Source organism: Tachyglossus aculeatus, chromosome 5 (genome assembly GCF_015852505.1).
Source record: "Tachyglossus aculeatus isolate mTacAcu1 chromosome 5, mTacAcu1.pri, whole genome shotgun sequence".
Taxonomy (NCBI): Eukaryota; Metazoa; Chordata; class Mammalia; order Monotremata; family Tachyglossidae; genus Tachyglossus; species Tachyglossus aculeatus.
This window is the reverse complement of record NC_052070.1, coordinates 28,961,663-28,984,058: the sequence shown is the minus strand read 5'-3', so window position 1 is coordinate 28,984,058 and position 22,396 is coordinate 28,961,663. Positions and strand designations below refer to the sequence as shown.

General features: G+C 42.7%; 1 protein-coding gene across 1 annotated transcript in view; it reads right to left on the bottom strand.

The window, feature by feature from the left end:
• The window catches only part of CCDC102B (coiled-coil domain containing 102B), a 567,334-nt gene that overhangs the window by 203,611 nt on the left and 341,327 nt on the right, over positions 1 to 22,396 (bottom strand). Inside the window, exon 7 of the mRNA XM_038746894.1 lies at positions 15,920 to 16,090. Within this exon, the coding sequence (XP_038602822.1) occupies positions 15,920 to 16,090 (171 nt within the window). The remainder of the gene's footprint in view (positions 1 to 15,919; positions 16,091 to 22,396) is intronic.

The following is a 22,396-nucleotide window of genomic DNA, read 5'->3' as shown; positions in this document are numbered from 1 at the left end:
CAGCAAACAAGTGCAACATCAAACTGAATCACAAACACTAGCACATCTTTTGGGACATTGGGAGACATAGAGCTGGTAATATGATATCATCAGAGATGATTCTAGGGCTGTAATACTATTCAAGTTTCTCTACACTTGGGAGACTTGAACTACACATAATAATAATAATAATAATGGCATTTCTTAAGCACTTACCATGTACAAAGCACTGTTCTAAGTGCTGGGGAGGTTACAGAGTGATCAGGTCGTCCCACAGGGGGCTCACAGTCTTCATCCCCATTTTACAGATGAGGTAACTGAGGCCCAGAGAAGTTAAGTAATAATAATAATAATAATGATGGCATTTATTAAGCACTTACTGTGTGTAAATCACTGTTCTAAGCACTGGGGAGTTTACAAGGTGATCAGGTTGTCCCACGGGGGGCTCACAGTCTTCATCCCCATTTTACAGATGAGGGAACTGAGGCCCAGAGAAGTGAAGTGACTTTCCCAAGGTCACACAGCTGACAATTGGCGGAGCTGGGATTTGAACCCATGATCTCTGACTCCAAAGCCCGTGCTCTTTCCACTGAGCCATGCTGCTTCTCTGAATTCTGGATTAATTCTATCAGCATCATCCATGGGTCAGAGTCAACATCAAATGGTAAGCTCAAGTCATCGAACACTGAAATCCTGGTATGGATCAGGCTATGATGGATAATAATGATGGTATTTGTTAAGCGCTTACTATGTGTCAAGCAGTGTTCTAAGCGCTGGGGTAGGTACAAGATACAAGAAGAGATACAAGTTAGAGAAGCAGCGTGGCTTAGTGGAAAGAGCAAGGGCTTGGGATTCAGAGGGCATGGGTTCTAATCCCAGCTCTGCCTTAGCAGCTGTATGTCTTTGGGCAAGTCACTTACCTTCTCTGTGCCTCAGTTATCTCATCTGTAAAATGGGGATTAAGACTATGAGCTCCACGTGGGTCAACCTGATGACCTTGTATCTACCCCAGGACTTAGAACAGTGCTTGGCACATAGTAAGTGATTAACAAACACCATTATTATTATTATTTTTAATGGCATTTATTAAGTGCTTACTATGTGCAAAGCACTGTTCTAAGCGTTGGGGAGGTTACAAAGTGATCAGGTTGTCCCACGGGGGGCTCACAGTCTTAATCCCCATTTTACAGATGAGGGAACTGAGGCACAGAGAAGTGAAGTGACTTGCCCAAAGTCACACAGCTGACAATTGGCAGAGCCGGGATTTGAACCCATGACCTCTGACTCCAAAGCCTGGGCTCTTTTCACTGAGCCACACTGCTTCTCTAATGATAATTCATTAATTAATTTATTAATTAGATAATCAGGTTGGACAACAGACCCTGTCTCACATGGGACTCATAATAATAATAATAATAATAATAATAATAATAATAATAATGGCATTTATTAAGCACTTACTATGTGCAAAGCACTGTTCTAAGTGCTGGGGAGGTTCCAAGGTGTTGAGGTTGTCCCACGGGGGGCTCACAGTCTTAATCCCCATTTTACAGATGAGGTAACTGAGGCACAGAGAAGTTAAGTGACTTGCCCAAAGTCACAAAGCTGACAATTGCCGGAGCCGGGGTTTGAACCCATGGCCTCTGACTCCAAAGCCCGTGCTCTTTCCAATGAGCCACGCTGCTTCTCATTTAATCCTCATTTTACAGATGAGGTAACTGAGGCACATAGAAATTAAGTGACTTCCCCAAAGTCACACAGCAGAGATTAGAACCCAGATCCATCGGACTCCCAGGCCTGAGCTCTAACCATTAGGCAACGCTGCTTCTGTGAGATGCCATGCTCCCTTCCATCAGAGTCAACTTTAAATTCTGATGACAGGGGTACAAGGGCAGTGAGTTCAGCAGGAAGGAAATGGAATGGAACTTGGGTGATAGCAGGAAGGCTTCAGGGAGCTAACTATCATTTTGGATCTTTTGCACCCTTGCCTATGCACTCTCAGGTATCATCAGAGACCTGGGATGAGGAACACTGGCAGTCCAGCTAAAAAGACTAAGAAAATTAATGGTCCTGTTGCTCTCATTACAGCTTTGTTGGGTGGGGCATTTGAGAAGAAGAGACAATTGAAGCCTAGCAGAACAACTGCATATGTCTCAATAAATACGATTGATGATGATATGTACATATTTACATTACTTGTACATATTTACTTGTACATATTTACTATTCTGTGTATTTTGTTTTGTTAATATGTTTTGTTTTGTTGTCTGTCTCCCCCTTCTAGACTGTGAGCCCGCTGTTGGGTAGGGACCGTCTCTGTATGTTGCCAGCTTGTACTTCCCAAGCGCTTAGTACAGTACTCTGCACACAGTAAGTGCTCAATAAATACGATTGAATGACTGAATGAATATGGCGAGCTAAAACTCAGACTCAAGCAGAAGGACAGAAGAACTGTTTCAGGAAAGTGGTGAAGCAAAGCCTCGGGAAATTCTGCATCTCAGCTGAAAACTGAAAAACAACTCTAACGGACCAACATGGCACTCTGCAATCAAGGAACCAGCAGATCTTTTTAAAACAGAATAATTCTGTTCTCTATTTCTTCTCTCCATCAATCTCTCTCTCTCTCTCTTTATGTTGCTTGTTAAGCTCTTATTATCTGCCAGGCACTAAACTTAGGCTTGGGGTAGATACAAGCTAGTCAAGGTTGGAAACAGTCCATGTCCTGCAGTGGGGCTCACAGGCTTAATCTCCGTATAACAGATAAGGTATCTAAGGCACAGAGATGTTCAGTGACTTGCCCAAGGTCACATAGTAGACAATTGGTGCAGCTGGGATTAGAACCCAGCTTCATAATAATAATCCCAGGTTCATCATAATAATGATGATGGCATTTGTTAAGTGCTTACTATGCGCCAAGCACTGTTCTAAGTTGTCTGAGCCCCTTCCTTCCTCTCCCCCTCGTCCCCCTCTCCATCCCCCCATCTTACCTCCTTCCCTTCCCCACAGCACCTGTATATATGTATATATGGTTGTACATATTTATTACTCCATTTATTTATTTATTTATTTATTTTACTTGTACATTTCTATCCTATTTATTTTATTTTGTTGGTATGTTTGGTTCTGTTCTCTGTCTCCCCCTTTTAGACTGTGAGCCCACTGTTGGGTAGGGACTGTCTCTATGTGTTGCCAATTTGTACTTCCCAAGCGCTTAGTACAGTGCTCTGCACATAGTAAGCGCTCAATAAATATGATTGATTGATTGATTGATTCTAAGTGCTGGGGGGGGTGGGGATACAAGGTAATCACGTTATCCCACATTGGGCTCACAGTCTTAATCTCCATTTTACAGATGAGGTAACTGAGGCCCAAAGAAGTTAATTGACTTGCCCAAAGTCACACAGCTGACAAGTGACGGAGCCTGAATTAGAACCCATGACCTCTGGCTACTGAGCCAGTGCTCTTTCCACTGAGCCACGGTGCTTCTCACTTCTTTACCCACTAGACCATGTTGCTTTCTTTTATTTTCCCCTTCCACATAATAAGCCTTCTCTGTAAGCAAATGTGCAACAAGGAGCATGTTCCCAGTGGACAGTCCATAGTGACAGTCGGGATGTGTTCTTTCCGCCTGAGCTTCATGGGAAGTCCTGCCTCCCTCTTCCCCAGAACTGCCCTCAGCTCGGAAGATTGAGCCACCTAATAATTTAAACTATGAGAAGATCAATCAATGGCAATTAGAAAACTCATGTCTGTCATACCATTTTGAATGATTTCAGCTGATTAACACTATGTAAATCAAAATGCATCAACTCACTTTGGAACTGCATTTTATACAGTGCTCTGCTCACAATTGCAATCAGTAAATGCCACTGATGGACAAAGTGTTCAGTAAATACCAGCGATTGATGAATTGATGGATCTCAACCAAAGAATCAATCAATCCATCAATGGTATTTACTGAGCGCTTACTGTGTGCAAAGCACTGAACTAAGCACTTGGGGAGAGTACAACAGACTTGGTGAACATGTTCCCTGGCCACAAGGTGCTTACAGTCTTAAGGGGAGAAGACAGACATTAGTACAAATGAATGTAATACAGATTTGTAGATAAGTGCTGTGGGGCTGAGGGTGTGGTGAATATCAAATGCCTAAAGAAGTAAGATAAATCAATCTATCCATCAATCAATGCTACTTACTGAGTGCTTACTTTGAGCAGAGCACTGTGTTGAAAAGGCAACTGGTTGTGAAAGGCAGGCTGACTGGAAGATCTGATTCCTTTTATACCTCATTCATTCATTCAATCATATTTATTGAGCACTTACTGTGTGCAAGGCACTTTACTAAGCACTTGGGAGAGTACAGCAAGAAATACCTAAGAAATTAAATCTTAGTGGGGATAGCATAAATTCAGGGTTGCCTTGATGTGAGAACAACATGACTTTTAATGAATTATTTTGCTACTGGTTTCAGCAAAGCTTTTCTTATTTCCATCTGACCACAGTTCAACTCATACATGGTGAAGGACCATAGAAAGCTTGCTATAATTTTCCTTAAAAGTTCCTCTAGAACTAGAAAGGAACCAGAACTAGAAAGTCCCTGTCTCCTTAAAGCATATTAAGGAAAGCATCTTTCTTAAAAAATAAATTCCAGCTCTTCCTTTCTTCATTTTGCTCTTCTCAAGTTCCCACAAATACCAAAATGACTTTTTAATGGAAGATTAAAGAGTAATCATTGGAATTTAATTTATTGTAGTATTCTGCTTCAAGGGAGTTTAAAACTTCCTATTTTATGTCTACTTTTACAATTAAACATTGGTTTCAAACTAGAAGCTATTTTCTTTTCTACTTTACAATTAAAAAGTTGCAAACTCAGCGGTGGAAGCAGCAGTATTTTCTTTGTTTTCCAGCTAAGTTGAGACTTGAAAATTGGAGATGATAATGGACTTTAAAATGGGGAATATCATCCAAGTCACTACAGCTTTTTCTCCTGTCATAATAGAGTCTTCCTTCTCAAGGCCAGGAGCCCAGAGGTACAGTGTCCCTTCCACAGCCAAAGAACACTAGCAATCTCTGGGGTTCAGTTCCCAAATCTGTAAAATGGGGTTGAAAACTCTGTGCCCTATATGGAACAGGGACTGCGTCCAACCTGATTAGCTTGTATCTACCCCAAGGCTTAGTCCAGTTTATTTCTGATACCGTCCCTCTGCTTGAATGATTCCTGCTTCCGTTCTCCAGCAACATGGTGTAGTAGAGAGAGCATGGGCCCGAAAGTCAAAAAGTCATGGGTTCTAACCCCACTCAGCTGCTTATCTGCTGTGTAAACATGGGCAAGTCACTTCACGTCTCTGGGCCTCAGTTACCTCACCTGTAAAATGGGGATTGAAACTGTGAACCCCACCTGGGACAGTGTCCAGCCCAATTTGTAACTGTCCCAGCGCTTAGTACAGTGCCTGGCACATATTTGTTAAGCTCTTACTAGCACCATTATTATTATTATTAGTTTGGGCTGCCCGACCGTCATCTCCAGAGCCCTGCTACCCCTCAACTGAGATGATTCTTCTGTGATCCTGCCTATTAAACAACTAACCGGTAGTATTTATTGAGTGCTTACTGTATGCCAGGCACTGTGCTAAGCACTGGAGAGAATTGGCTGGACAGTCTTGCTCTTGCATTGTGGGAGACTTGTTTGACCTAATAAAATCCATCAAAGGTATATATTGGGCCCTTACTCTGTCCAGAGCACTGTAGTAAGCACTTAGGGGAGTACAGGATGACAGAGTTGGCAGACACATTCCCTGGGAGCTAGATGACCTGGATTCTAATCCAAACTCTGCCACTTGCCTGCTGTATGAACTTAGGCAAGTCACTTAACTTATCTGGACCTCAGATTTCTCAACTACAAGATGGGGGTTCTTGTAGTTCCTGTTTTCCCTCCTACTTGGACTGTGAGCCCCATGTGGGACAAGAACTGTATCTGGCCTGATTAACTTGTATCTCTCCAGTGCATAAAACAGTGTTTGACACTAGGTAAATGTTTAACAAATACCACAAAAGACAAGCAAACAAACCCCCCAAAAATGAGTTTACAGTCTAGAGGATAGCTGTAACTGAGCCAGCTTAATCCTTCTTCTGTTACTAGCGTCAGAGAACATCTAGCAGGAATTCTTCATTTGGTAAATAAATTATGCTGACTCTAGACTGGAAACCTAAAATAACTGAAAGTGAAGTGGTGTCTGTGCCATTCCCAGCTAATTGCCCCAAATCCCTAAACCCCAAATCCTGGACAATTAAAGGGCTACTAATGGTCTTCTGGGAATGATTTTTCAGTTCCAGAATCCTTGAATGGGGCCTGTCAGGTGCTTAGCAAGAGACCCCAGAGGTTTCTCCAGTCTGGGGCTCTGGCATTTATCTCTCCATTCGAGAAATCTTTTCCAGTTTCAAAAATCAAGCTCAGGGACCTAGATTGATATGACGTCTTAGAGGATGAGACTTATTTGAGTCCCAGGCTTTCAATTAATTTTATTCAGAAATGATTCATCTGAGTTCACGATGACTGTTCCAGTGAAGGCAAGCATACATTACTGTAACAGTTTTAAACGATAATGAATTTTTTCAAAATCCAGGCTCAGTGCCCAAGGGAGAATTTTGCCTGGGAGAGCACTGGGTATAGTGCAGACATTAAGCCTGAAATCGAAGTCTCATTCCATATCAACATTATAGGATCCAATGGAAATGTATAAATTGCTCCTCTTCATGTGGAGGCAGTGTAGAAAGAGCACAAGGGACTGAGAATCAGGAAGCCTGGGGTTCAGTCATTTAGTTGTATTTATTGAGCGCTTGCTGTGTGCAGAGCACTGTACTAAGCACTTGGGACAGTACAATACAACAATAAATTGACACATTTCCCACCCACAACGAGCTTCCAGTCTAGAGGGTGGGGAGACAGACATCAATACAAATAAATAAAATTACAGATATGTATATAAGTGTTGTGGGGCTGAGAGGGGGGAAGAAGAGAGAGAACCAGTCAGGGTGATGCAGAAGGGAATGGAAGAAGAGGAGTGAGTTCTAGTCCCAACTATGCCACTAGCCTGCTGTGTGACCTTAGGAGCTTCACAAAACCTCTCTGGGCCTCGGTTTCTTCAACTGAAAAATGGAGGATAGGATGAATTCTGAGCCCTTCTTTCTATCTCAGGATGTAGCACATAAAGCAGCATGGCTCAGTGGAAAGAGCACAGACTTAGGAGTCAGAGGTCATGGGTTCTAATCCCTGCTCCGCCACTTGTCAGCTGTGTGACTTTGGGCAAGTCACTTAACTTCTCTGTGCCTGTTAATTCATCTGTAAAATGGGGATTAAGACTGTGAGCTCCTCCTGGGACAACCTGATTACCTTGTATTTCCCCCCCACACAGTGTTTAGAACAGTGCTTGGCACATGGTAAGCACTTAACAAATACTATTATTATTAATAAGTGCTTAATAAATACCCTAACTGTTGTGTGGAAGACAGCTGAAGCTGCTGAGTCAGGAAGACATTCCCCTAGGTTTCAAGCATTAGAGTTTTGATTAGCATCCTTTTTCCAGGATCTGGGGAGTCCCGGGGATCAATCAATCAATCAATCAAATGTATTTATTGAGTGCTTACTGTGTGCAGAGCACTGTACTAAGCGCTTGGGAATTACAAGTTGGCAACATATAGAGACAGTCCCTACCCAACAGTGGGCTCACAGTCTAGAAGGGGGAGACAGAGAACAAAACCAAACATACTAACAAAATAAAATAAATAGAATAGATTTGTACAAGATAAATAAATAAATCAATAGAGTAATAAATATGTACAAGCATATATACATATATACAGGTGCTGTGGGGAAGGGAAGGAGGTAAGATGGGGGGATGGAGAGGGGGACGAGGGGGAGAGGAAGGAAGGGATAGAGACAAAGGAGTTCTTAGCCATATAGCCGTGACACAGCTGTGACAGGGAAGTTATCTTTGATTTCCCTTCAGAAATGTCTATGAATGACACCACAGGATGTGGATGCAAACTAAGAGCACTGTCCCAGGGGAATCCCTGGCCTCACCCACATGTGCTCTAGAGCCACACTGTGTTGCGCTCCCAGAACTCCGTTACCTCAGACTCCCCTTCTGACTTCTGACTAAATTTACTGATGTTAATATCTATCTCCCGCTCTAGACTGTAAGCTTCTTGTGGGCAGGGAATATGTCTGTTTACTGTTTTGTTCTACTCTCCCAAGGGCTTAGTACAGTACTCTGCACACAGTGAGCACTCAATAAATATGAACGAATGACTGACTGACTGACTGAGGCAGCCACTTTCTAATGTGCATCAGCCCTCATTACTCTGATAATGAGCCCTGGGATGGAACTAGGTATTCTGAGCAGCCCCGGGTTGCTGATGAGCTTTCCGATATTCTAGGGTGTTTACACAAGTGCCGTAGCTGATCAGGATGGGGAGCATGGGGAAGAGGAAATGCAGATCTGGACAGCCAGCGAGATGGGAGAGAAGGAGCAGGGTTGGCCAATTTCTATTGATTATTTCTATTCAATTTTTGTTGATTATTATCAGACAGGCAACCAAATTTATGGAGTGCTTGCTGCATGCAGGGCACTGTACAATGTGTTTGGTAGAGTATAGTACAATAAAATTGGTAGATATGATTCCTGCCCTCAAGGAACTTGCGGTCTGGTTATGGAGGCAGATATTAAAATAAATTATAGGTAAGGGAAAGAGCCAGATATAAAGCTACGTACATAAATGTTGTGGTGGTAGGGTAATGAAGTGCTCAGGGAGTCCAGATCTCAGTATATAGGCAACATCATAATGTAGGGGGAGATGCAGGAAGGGAAAGAGGATAAGGAGGGGTGATATGAGGTTAGTCAGAGCAGTTTCTTGGAGGAGATATGATTTTATTAGAGCTTTGAAGGTGGGGAGAGTGATGGTCCATCAGATTTGAAGGGGGAGGGAGTTCCAAGCAGGAAGGGTGAGGTGAACAAGGGGCCTAGGACAAGAGACACAAGATTGAGGCATGGTAATTTTGATGGTTTTATAAGAGCAAGGTGGACTGGGTGAGAGAGGAACAAGGGTAGGTAGATGGGGTAAGACTGATTAAGTGTCTTTACGCCAATGGAATTTTTTTTTGTTTGATGCAGAGACAGATGGACAACCACTGATGGTTTCTGAGTGGGGAGATGTGTGCCAATTTACTGTGATAGGAAAATGATCCAGGATGCAGAGTGAACAATGGATTCGTAGCAGGGAGAGGGATCACATGTACTAATTTCATTGCACTGTACTCTCACAATGACTTAGCACAGTGCTTTGCTCACAGTAAGAACTCAATAAACACTACTGATTGATTGGTGATTTGGGAGAGCAAAGTTTTAATGGAGTGGAGGGGGCAGAAGCCAGATAGCAGAGAGTCAATGAGAGAATTTGAGAAGAGAAGGTGGAAATAGTGGGTGTAAATGACTCGCTCCAGGAGTTTGGGAAGGCAGGAGGAAGATGGGGCAATAACTGGGGGATGTAGAGGGAACAAGGGAAGGGCATAATCAGATGGGGATACCTGGACATGTTTGAAAGCAGTGGGGAAGGACCGACTGGAGAATGAGCAGTAGAAAATGACAGTCACGTAGGGAGAAAAATAGGGTGTAAATGTTTTAGTAGGGTATGAATAGCAAGCAGAGAGGGTTGACTTTGAGAGAAGGTGGGGAATTCCTCTTGAGATACTGCTGGGAAGGATGGCAGGGTTGGTGAGTGTTGGAGAGGTAATAGAGGAGGGTGGGACTGGAGAGGATCAAGAAGATTATAAAAAAATCACATCGGTTTTAGTTTGCAATTCTTTCACAGTCCAGTGACCTTTTCCCCAGGTCACATCAACTCCACTACAACTTCAGGACTTCTAAACCACCTCTGCACTTATAGCACTTCTGTGCTTAGTGACTTTTACATATTCCACTCTTTGGGCACTCATCTAAATATCTACATTTCTATTCCCTTTTCCTTCAATCTGTAATTATTTTGTGTCTTTCACCCCAGCTACTTTGTAGTCTATGACAGCAAAGACTGTGCCCTCTACCTTTATTATGCTTGCCCAAGTGTAATAAAATGCAATGCAATGCACTGAGTAGGTGCTCAATACATTCTATTAATTGACTGATTCCCCTCTGCCTGCCTATTCTCTCTTTAGTTTTGCAACCCTCCTTAGTATCATGTGGACATATGTACACACTTAATTTGTTTTTCATCTCTAGTTGTAAACATTTTATGCTTCTCTCCCCCATTAGAGTGTATGCTCCTTGTAGGCAAGAAACCTATCATTTCATTGTTCTGTACTTTCAAAACACCAAGTTCAGTGCATCACGCCAACAAGAGCTTAATAAATAAACTTTTGTCTCCTCTTTTTCCTCCTCCTCTTATGTGTTCCCTAATTGTTCACCTTAATATATCTGTCCCTAACTTTGAGGCAGTTTTTCCTGCTCTTAACCCAATCCAGATCCTAGATCCAGGGGGAAATATCCCAAATGTGAAGAGAAGTACCCCTGCTCAGGGTCGCACCTGGAGACTTTCCAGTACTCTACCAGTCTTGGGTACGGGAGGGAGAGTCAAGCAGAGGCATGTCCATTCCATTCCTAGCTTGCCCAGTGGAAGGCAATCTGCTACAAGTCAAAACTCACCCTTGCATGGAAGCAGCAGTGTGGGAGAGAGTTGAGGGCAGAGGTTCAGGTTTACTGTGTGGAAAGAGGCAATGATAAACCACTTCCATATTTTTACCAAGAAAACTCTATGGATACACTACCAGAATGATTGCAGATGGAGAGCTAGGTGTTCTGGGGGAGATGTATCTGTGGTGTCACTAAGGGTTGGAAATGACTTGAAGGCATAAGACAAAACAAGAAGAGAAGCGGCATGGTCTAGTGAAAAAAGCACAAACATGGAAGTCAGGGGGACCTGGGTTCTAATCCTGCCTCTGTCAATTATTTGCTGTTGACCTTAGGTAAGTCACTTAACTTCTCTGTGCCACAGTTTCCTCAACTGTAAAGTGAGGATTAAATACCCGTTCTCGCTCCTACTTAGACTGTGAGCCTCATAATAATGACGGTATTTGTTAAGCGCTTACTATGTGCAAAGCATTGTTCTAAGCTCTGGGGATACAAGGTGATCAGGTTGTCCCACGTGGGGCTCACAGTCTTAATCCCCATTTTACAGATGAGGTACCTGAGACACAGAGAAGTTAAGTGACTTGCCCAAGGTCACACAGCTGACAAGTGGCAGAGTAAGGATTAGAACCCATGACCTCTGACTCTGAAGCCCATGCTCTTTCTACTGAGCCATGCTGCTTCTGCCTCATGTGGGGCAGAGACTGTGTTCAACTTAACTTACCCCTACCCCAGTGATTAGAACAGTGATTGACACATAGTAGGCGCTTAACAAATAAAAAACAATAACAGAAAACAAATAAAAGAGAAGCAGCATGGCTCAGTGGAAAGAGCACAGGCTTTGGAGTCATAGGTCATGGGTTCAAATCCCAGCTCTGCAAATTGTCAGTTGTGTGACTTTGGGCAAGTCGCTTCACTTCTCTGGGCCTCAGTTCCCTCATCTGTAAAATGGAGATGAAGACTGTGAGCCCCATGTGGGACAACCTGATCACCTTGCAACCTCTCCAGTGCTTAGAATAGTGCTTTGCACATAGTATACGCTTAATAAATGCCATTATTATTATTATTATTATTAAATAAAACAATCTCCCTGGAGAGAATCTAAGGCTACATGGGAGCCTGAGAAAACCCGCTTCCAGCATCTTGGTCCTTCCTCCTGCAACCCAACACTCAGTCAGACCCTTGGACCAAACTCTTCTCTGATGCACTGAGGAACCTCCATCCCCGACTTGCCCTACAGCACACCTGCAATATGGACAGTAGCAAATGCAGCCCGGCCCCACCTCCACAATCATCATCATCATCATCATAATAACAATGATGGTATTTGTTAAGCGTTTATTATGTGCCAGGCACTGTACGAATTGCCAGAGAGGACACAAGCAAGTCAAGTTGGATTCACTCCCTGTCTCGCATGGGGCTCATGGTCTCAATCCCCATTTGACAGATGAGGTAACTGAGGCTCAGAGAAGTGAAATGATTTGCCCATGGTCCCCCAGCAGACAAGTGGTGGAGCCGGGACTACAACCCTGGATCTTCTAGCTCCCAGGCCCATGCTCTACCTATTATGATATTCCCTGCTGGACCGGTTACCGTAGTTGTGGTCGGGACTGTGGATTCTGAGCAGCAAGGAGGCTGGAATCTGCTCCTCTAGCTACAGTACCCTACTGAGCTTTAGTTTTGTCTTTATGTTGTTTTTGTGTTTTATTCCATCTCTCCTTATCCTTATTTTGCCGGTTCCTACTCCCCCCTTTTTACTGAATAATAATAATGATAATAATAATAATGATGGCATTTGTTAAGTGTTTACTATGTGCCAGACATTCTACTAAGTGCTGGGGTAGACACAAGCTAATGGGGTTGGACATAGTCCCTATCCCACATAGCGCTCACAGTCTTAATTCCCACTTTACAGATGAGGTAACTGAAGCCCAGAGAAGTGAAGTGACTTGCCCAAGCTCACACAGCAGTCAAGTGACAGACTCAGAAATAAAACCCAGGTCCTTCTGACTCCTAGGCCCAGGGTCTATCCATTTGGCCACACTGCTGTTCGTGATTGGGAGTCTCCTGAAGTTCAGGGACTGTGTCTAATTTTGACCTTGGTATTCTCTCCCAACACTTGGTCCAATGTTTTGCACAGAGAAAGGGCCTAATATATACAATCATTACTATTACTCTCTCCTATTCTCACTGGGGTTCAACACTAGAACATGTAGGTTTTTAAAAAAATCCTAGTCCGATCCTGAAGAGATGTGTGACCCTTAGTAAATAACAACACATCTTTAACTGATGGATTGATCAAGCATCTAATTTGATAATAGAGTCTCACCTCTATTTTGCTAATGGGAGGAAGAGCTATGAGCAGGTCTTTGAACCCCTCAGATAATTCCCTCCAATCCCTCTCCATCCCTCTCCCGTACCCCACCCCTATCATCCAGGCCCAGAGCTCCCCTGCTTCCCCTTCCCTCTGCACCACTCCTGCCAGCTCACTCCCATTCAACCCCTTCCTTCACCTCACCCCGTGCCCACCCCCAGGCCCTCCTCATAGCCTCAGTTGTGAGGGGGACTCATCTTCACCCATTCCCCTAGACTGCTGGGAAAGGGGGAGGATCGACCTCCTTCTCTCTCCCCAGTGCCACTTTCTTCCATTCCGAGACTGAGCCCCCTTTTTCTCTGCTCCTCCTCCCCTCCCCATTGTCCCAATTCCCTCCCTCTGCTCTACCCCCACCCCGCACGACACTTGTGTATATATGTGCATATTTATTATTCTATTTATTTTATTAATGATGTGTATATATCTATAATTCTATTTATTTATATTGATGCTATTGATGCCTGTCTATTTGTTTTGTTTTGGTGTCTTTCTCCCCTCTTCTAGACTGTGAGCCCGTTGTTGGGTAGGGATTGTCTCTATTTGTTGCCAAATTGTACTTTCCAAGTGCTTAGTACAGTGCTCTGCACACAGTAAGCACTCGATAAATACGATTGAATGAATGAATGAATCCCACCTCCGCGATCCCTCTCTTTCCCCTCCTTTGAGGCCCATATCACCTGCCTCTACAACAAACTCCAATTACTATTCACCATCATCTACCGCCCACCAAGCCCCTCCTCCAATTTTCTAAACCATTTTGACCCCTTTCTCACATTCCTTCTCTCATTCTCCATCCCCACATTGATCCCTGTGGACTTCAATATCCACATGGATGTCCCCGGTGATCCTTCCACCATCAACCTCTCTCACTCCTCTACTTCAGCGACCTATTGCTCCACCGCACCTCACACACTCACCTACTTGGGCACACACTTATAATCTCTAGTCACTTTACAATCTCTACCCTCATCCATTCTGAAATTTCTCTATCAGACCAAAACCTCCTCACCTGCTCTCTTTCCCATACACCCACCCCCAACAAATCTGTCCTGTTCCCCTACAGAGACCTCCATTCTTTTGACACCTTCTGATATTCTGCAGCCATTCTAACCTATTTAGTCTCCAAACCCAAACTACCTTCTTTGACACACAAATTGAAGTTCTCAACACCACCCTCTCTACTGATCTCAATTCTCTTGCTCCCCTGTCCCGCTTATTACTAGTCCACAACCCTGGATCACCTCCACAGCACATTTCCTCCTCTCCTGTGTCTGAGCTGTGGAGTGCTGTTGGAGGAAATCCAGACATCTCTCTGACCTTGTCCACCTTAAATTCATTCTTATCTGCTTCAATTTGGCCATCTCCTCTTCCCTACAACAAAACTTACCCTTCTACATCTCTCTGACCTTGTCCACTTTAAATTCATTCTTATCTGCTTCAATTTGGCCATCTCCTCTTCCCTACAACAATACTTCCCCTCCTTAATTCACTCCCATATCCAATGCTCCCGCTAGCTGTTACAGATATTTAATTCCCTCCTTAAAACTTCTGTCCCTTTCACCGAACCATTCCTTTCCCCTAATGACCTGTCCACAGACTTCATCAACAAAATTGAAACCATCAGACGTGACCTCCCTAAAATCTCCCCAGCTCCTCTCTAGTCCCAGCTCCTTCTCCACCTTCTTCAACTCTCCCTATATTCCCTGCATTAACTCAAGATGATATCTCTCACCTCCTGTCTAAATCTACCCCCTCCACCTGTGCTTCTGACCCCATCCCTTCATACCTATTTAAAACATTTGCCTTCTTCCTTCTTCCCTCCTTGCCTGCCCTTTTCAACTGTTCATTTCCCAATGACTTTCTCCCCACTGCTTTCAAACATGCTTACCTAACCCCTATGCTAAAAAGCCCCTCCCTGGACCCCGTGGCTCCCTCCAGTTATAACCCCATCTCCTTCCTTCCATTCCCCTCAAGGGGCAAGGAAAATGTCTGCCAACTCTGTTGTATTGTATTCTCCAAAGTCCTTAGTATAGTACACTGCACATAGTAAATGCCCAGTAAATACCAATAATTAATTGATTGATCTATAGTGGCTGCACACGTTAAATTTCCACCCATCCATTGTTTGAACCCCAAATCATACAACTATTATCCCATTACCTCTACTGTCCTCTGGACCTCAAGGAAGCCAGTTACTGTACTTTGGGTTTGGTTTGGCCTTGGGAATTATGCTTTTAACCATTTAACTATAGTAATTATGGTCTTTGTTAAGCACTTGGTAGGTGTCAAGCACTGTTCTAAGCACTGGGATAGACACAAATCAGTCAGATAGGATGGAATCCCTGTCACATATAGGGCTCAAGTTTAAGAATAAGCATGGCCTAGTGGATAGAGCATGGGCTTGGGAGTCAGAAGGACCTGAGTCCTAATCCCTGCTCCATTACTTGTCTGCTGTGTGACCTTGGGCAAATCACTTCTCAGGGCCTAAGTTACTTCATCAATAAAATGTGGATGAAGACTGTGAGCCCCATGAGGGACAAGGACTGTGTCTAACCTGATTACCTTATATCTACCTCAGCACTTAGAATTGTGCCTGGCACATAGAAAGCACTTAACAAATACCACAAGTGCATTAAAAAAAGTAGGGGAGAACAAGTATTGAATCCCCATTTTACAATTGAAAATAATGAGGCACAGAGCAGTAAAGTGATTTACCTCAGGTCACACAGTAGTCAAGTGGCAGAGCCAAGATTAGAACCTTTGTCTTCTAATTCCCAGGCCCAGAATCTTTCCACTTGGCCAAGCTGCCCTCCCTAATTAGTATATATTCTGCCAGCCCATCCCATTGGAGAAATGATGAGTGAGTCCTCCGTCAGTTCAGTCAACAAATACCTCATCTTCTGTCTGACTAAGTCCCTTCTTCAGCTCCTCCACACGAACTCTCAGTTTCTTCACATCTGCCTCTCGCTGGTCCACTCTGTTGTTTGCATGAATCAGTTCTGCCATTTCATCCTGATATTTCTTGTTTAGCTTGTAGTAGGCATATTGAAGTTCTACCAGTTCCTTTCAAAGAAAAAAGGAATACATTAGCCACTACTATCCTGAACAATCAATTAATCAATGGTATCTATTGAGCACTTACTCTGTGCAGAGCATTGGGCTAAGTGCTTGGGAGAGTACTATAAAATGGAATTAGCAGGTACATTCCCAGCCCATAATAAGCTTACACCCAGGAGGTCTGTGAACCAGTCCTAACGAGGAAGTGAAGGCAGTAATTTAGGACAAAAACATCTAGGCGCCTCCTCTCTATTGGCCCTTGAGAAAGAACATACATAAACAAAAAAAAATTCTGGAAACCCAGGTTTTGGTTAAATAATTGGACAATTCCCCAATCATATTAATTGGGACTTTCAACATCTAATAGTATCAATAGGGTTTCTCAGGGGAAGTCAGATACAATTTCCTCTTAGGGTGATTCACTGTCCTAGGCAGAATTACTCTGGATCTTGTGTCTGTCTTTGGATGGGAATAATAATAATAATAATAATAATAATAATAATAATAATAATAATAATAATAATAATAATGGTATTTGTTAAGCACTTACTATATGCAAAGCACTGTTCTAAGCACCGGGGAGGTTACATGGTGAACAGGTTGTCCCACGGGGGGCTCACAGTTTTAATCCCTATTTTACAGATAACTGAGGCACAGAGAAGTTAAGTGACTTGCCCAAAGTCACACAGCTGACAGTTGGTGGAGCCGGAATTTGAACCCATGACCTCTGACTCCAAAGCCCTTACTCTTTCCACTGAGCCATGCTGCTTCCCACTGAGCCATGCTGCTTCTTGGATAAACAGTGCTAGTAATCTGCTACAAAGTTTTCCCTTTGGATGGTTTGGATTATGCATGGAATGGATTAGGAGCATATTATCAGCACTCTATCAGCATAATTTGGGGGAAAGAGCACAGATATGGGTGTCAGAGGACCTGAGTTCTAATCCCTGTTCTTCTACCTCACTGCTTGATAACCTTGAGCACATCAATTACCTTCTCTGTGCCTCAGTTTCCTCATCTGTAAAATGGAGATTCAGTACCTGTTCTCCCTGCTACTTAGACTGTGAGCCCCATGTGCATCAGGGACTGTGTCCAGCATAATAATCTTGTATCTATTCCAGTGCTTAGGACAGTTCTTGGCACATAGTAAGAGTTGAACAAATACCATTATTGGTATTAGAAATATTTTAAATCTTCACCTCACCTAGGCAAAATCAGGCTGCCCCGTTTTAGTATGCCCAAGAAACTTCAGTGTGAGGTCGGGTCTACCTATATCCCTCCATCCCAAAGACCACCGACCTGATGTAGATATTCATTATATCCTAAATAGATTACTATATCAGCACCTTCCCAGTTGTCCTTGCTTCCTAGTAGCCTAGTGGATAGGGTTCGGGCCTGGGAGTAAGTAGGACCTGGGTTCTAATCCTGGGTCCACCACCTGTCTTCTGTGTCACCTTGGACAAGTATCTTCACTTTTCTGTTTCTCAGTTTTCCTCATCTGTAAAATGAGGATTGAGACTCTGAGCCCCTTGTGGGACAGGGACTGTGTCCAGCCTGTTTTGCTTGTATCCACCCTAATACTTAGTTCAGTGCCTGGCACATAATAGTAATAATAATAATAATAATAATGATAGCATTTGTTAAGCACTTACTATGTGCCAAGCACTATTCTAAGTGCTGGGGTGTGTACAAGGTTATCAGGTTGTCCCACGTGGGGCTCACAGTCTTAACCCCTATTTTACAGATGAGGTAACTGAGGCACAGAGAAGTTAAGTGACTTACCCCATCACACAGCTGACAAGTGGCAGAGTCAGAATTAGAACCCATGACCTCTGACTCCTGAACCCAAGCTCTTTCCACTAAGCCACACTGCTTCTGTTAAGCACATAGTGAGTGCTTAACAAATACCACAATTGTAATTTTTCTTAGTGCTAAGGTACTCTGTCCATCAGCTCCCTCCCTCTAACTTAACCACACTCTTCTCTAGCTACACCCACCTCACCCTCTCCTCTCCTCTCCAACTAACCAACTCACTGTATATGTTCTCTTCTCTCCCACCACCAGCCTTCAGCTCAATCCCTCCCTTGTTCCTGAAACTCCCTCCCTATTTAAAGCCACCAGACCTTAGTTCTTCATATCTTCAAAATCTTCTGACATCCCTTCATAAGGGTAAAAAGAGAAATACTGGTCATCTCGTTTTGGCACACTCAACCAGCTCTCTCCATCCTACTTATCCTATTTACCTCAAATGTTTCCTATTACACCCCAGCTCACATGCATTGTTTTACCCAACCCACATTTATTTTACTTTTACATATTTATTGTTCTATTTATTTTGTTAAGGATGTGCATTTAGCTTTAATTATATTTGTTCTGATGACTGGACACCTGTCTACATGTTTTGTTTTGTTGTCTGTCTCCCCCTTCTAAACTGTGAGCCCGTTGTTGGGCAGGGACTGTCTCTGTATGTTGACAACCTGTACTTCCCAAGCACTTAGTACAGTGTTCTGCACACAGTAAGGGCTCAATAAATATGACTGAATGAATGAATGCACATCCTAGCCCCCATACTATGGATCTCTTCCTCATCCCTCCCTCCTCCCTGGAACTCTCTCCCCTTTCACATCCAACGGACCATTGCTCTCTATATCTTCTCAGTCAGTCAGCGTATCCTATTTATTGAGCATTTACTGTATGCAGAGTACTGTACTAAGCACTTGGGAGAGTATAATTTAACAATATACCAGATACATTCCCTGCCTCCAACGAGCTGTCTTTACAGTATAGTAAACAGGTCCCTGGTTTAGTAGCCTCAGACACATTGATAATCTCTTTAGATGTTTAACAAAGCAGCAGGTAGATGAACAGTGGTGAGAATATTTTTCCCTTTTCCACTCAAAATTTCTCATTTAGAATATGTCTTCATTTACAAAATGTGTCATTGCAGTGAGCAAATTATGAAACTGTGAAATACTTAAAATTGGGCTGTTTGCAGATCCTTTTGGAGTTTGATTCTTTCATTAATTCATTCGTTCATTATAAAGAGTCATGTTTTCCAACCAGAATTTGTCTTGTATCTAAACATCAAACACGAGGATTAAAGCTTATTGAATGTTGTAAGTTGAAAGGAATAAAGTGTGTCTGCTAAAAAACATGAAATAATGGAAACAGAATCACTAATAAATGTGATTCCGAAGAGACTTAGTATACCTACCTTCAAAAAAAATAGACACTCAAAAGGCAAAAATATTGATTGGGTGTTTATTTTCTACTTCTAAAGGAAAGAGTTGTGGAGGGAGAGGCAAGCCATAATTAATAGTAACTATATCTGTGATCAAAAAATAACATAATTACAGTGTATTGATTTGAACTGAAACTTAATTTTTTCCCAAATAATCTATGTCTCAATCAGTGCTCAAGGAGAGATCCTGCCAGACCAGTACAAAATCAGTTGGGGAGAACAGCTATGACTTGCTGGGACTCTAGCTGGCTTTAATCAAGAAAACAGCAAGGATGCTTATTTCCACCTAAAAAACGGGCTGACAAGTACATTCAGTTGGATGGACACCAATAATCCAATCCATAACTTTTTGGATTAAAGATCTCCCAGCTCTCTCAACTCATGAGATGGTTAGCATTTCTAATGCTAAAAAGAGGACCCCAAAAGCTATCACTCTCATTACAACCAAATTGGTAGGCATTAAGAAACAAACAAAAAATAGAAATTCCATAGAAAATGCATAATTAAACTAAGGACCGTTTAAAATATCATTTCCAAGAGGCCAAAAACACAGTTAACTGAATTGGACTGACATTAATGGGTGCCACTGTTTTGGGGCAAAGAGTTCTGGAAAACTATTTTCAAGGGTGATGTGAATTGGACATTTCTTACCAGAGGAGGTGTCTTCTAGATATCTTCTATTTTAGCTCCCTCTAAATCCCTTTAGGAATGTACAATTGAAATAGAAGACATAGTATCTACTGTCAAACTCAGGCCTAGGTGTCAGGAGGAAAGGGTGCTAGTCCCAGCCCTGTCCCTGGCTTAATCTCCCTGGGCCTCATTTTCCTCATTTGTAAAATGGAAATTAGATAGCCTGGGAGCCACACATAAAACAGGGAGTAGATCCAAACTCATTACCTTTTATTGTCCCAGAGTTTAGCAATTAGTAAGCTCTTAATGCCATAACTGCAAAGAATACGACTCATAATCCAGACTTTTGCTAAAAATAAAATAGGGATAACTGACTAATCGTTCAGTGTATTTTTGAAAGCTGGAAAAAAAACTTTTCACAAGTCATGTGGCCTATTGAAAAAAGCATGAGCCTGGGAGTTTAAGGACCTGGGTTTTGATCTTGGTTCTGTCAAGAGAAGCAGCATGGCTCAGTGGAAAGAGCCTGGGCATGGGAATCAGAGGTCATGTGTTCTAATCCTGGCTCCGCCACTTAGCGGCTGTGTGACTTTGGGCAAGTCGCTTAACTTCTCTGTGCCTCAGTTACCTCATCTGTAAAATGGGGATTAAAATTGTGAGCCCCATGTGGGACAACCTGATCACCTTGTATCCCCCCAGCGCTTAGAACAGTGCTTTGCACATAGTAAGTGCTTAACAAATACCATCATCATTATCATCATCATTGTCAAGCGCTTAATACAGTGCTCTGCACACAGTAAGCACTCAATAAATACGATTGAATGAATAAATTTGAATACTGTGAGACAATGGACAAGTCATTTACTTCTCTTTGCCTCAGTTTCCTCAACTGTGAAATGGGGAGTCAATACCTGTTCTTCCTCCTACTTAGACTGTGAGCCCCAAGTGAGGCAGGGACTGTGTCCAACCTGATTAACTTGTATCTACCCCAGTGTTAGAACAATGCTTGGGGCACAGTAAGTGTTTAGAAAGTATTATTATTATCATTATATTACTAAGTAATCATACATTAGTCATTTGAACAACTACATTCATCTACAAGCATTAATGTCAGAGTGTTTACTTTCATCAATATTATAATCTACAGCAATATACAGTAAATATCCACTGTGTGCAGAACACTCTATTCAGTGCTTAGGGATATACAACTGAAATAGAAGACACAATATATTCCCTCAAGAAGTTCATCATCATGGCTATTTGTGATGACTAAGTCTTAATATTAAGCCTATGTAATGTTCACCCGGTTTGGGGAAAGTTCAGCTGTTCACTATAGACATACACACTGTAGACATAGACATACACACTATTGAGGAGCAGCATGGCTCAGTGGAAAGAGCAAGGGCTTGGGAGTCAGAGGTCACGGGTTCTAATCCCAGCTCCACCACAAGTTTGCTGTGTGACCTTGGGCAAGTCACTTTACTTCTCTGAGCCTCAGTTCCTTCATCTGTAAAATGGGAATTGAGACTGTGAGCCCCACCTGGGACAACCTGATAGCCTTGTACTGCCCCCCCAGCGCTTAGAATAGTGCTTCGCACATAGTAAGCGCTTAACAAATGTGATCATTATTATTATTATTTTGAAATGATGGCAACACTATTATCTAATAATCTATGCTTATATTTTCATCTTTTAAGGTTTTTATTTTATTAATTTGTTTTTATCCTTTGTCTTCAAAGACAATGCAACTGAAGGAGAGCTTAGACCACTGTGATAAATTGTGGCTGAAATGACCGATGTGTGACAGGCACTATCTCCACCGTTGTTAGGTTAGTGAGTTTGTCCCACATTGGGTCTGTCTCTGTTTTCAACTCTGCCTTGTTATATCACAATCTTTTTGAAGGCTTTGTTCTAGCAGAGCAATTGCTCTCCTGACATCTTTCCACCTGAATTTGTTTGCTGTTGTATCTTCCAAAAGTCTACGGCTAAGTCCCTTTGCATGAGACAGTAATTCACTATGTCTTAAAAATATTTTTTTCCTACCCTCTGGAGTTATAGGTGACCCACTTCAGTACCCCATTATAGCAGCTGCTTGGGTAGGCTGGTTATTTTGTTTGTTTGTTTTTATGGTATTTGTTAAGCACGTATTTTGTGCCAGGCACTGTACTAAGTGCTGGGGTAAATACAAGCTAATCAGGTCAGACACAGTCCCTGTCCCACATAGGGCTCACAGTCTTAATCCCTGTTTTACAGAAGTGAAGTGACTTGCCCAAGGTCACACAGCAGACAAGGGGCACAGTCAGAATTAGAATCCAGGTCCTTCAGACTCCCAGGACCAGGCTCTATCCATTAGGCCATGCTGTTTCTCCATTCTCCTCCCACTTTCATTCATTCATTCATTCAATCAATCGTATTTACTGAGTGCTTACTGTGTGCACAGCACT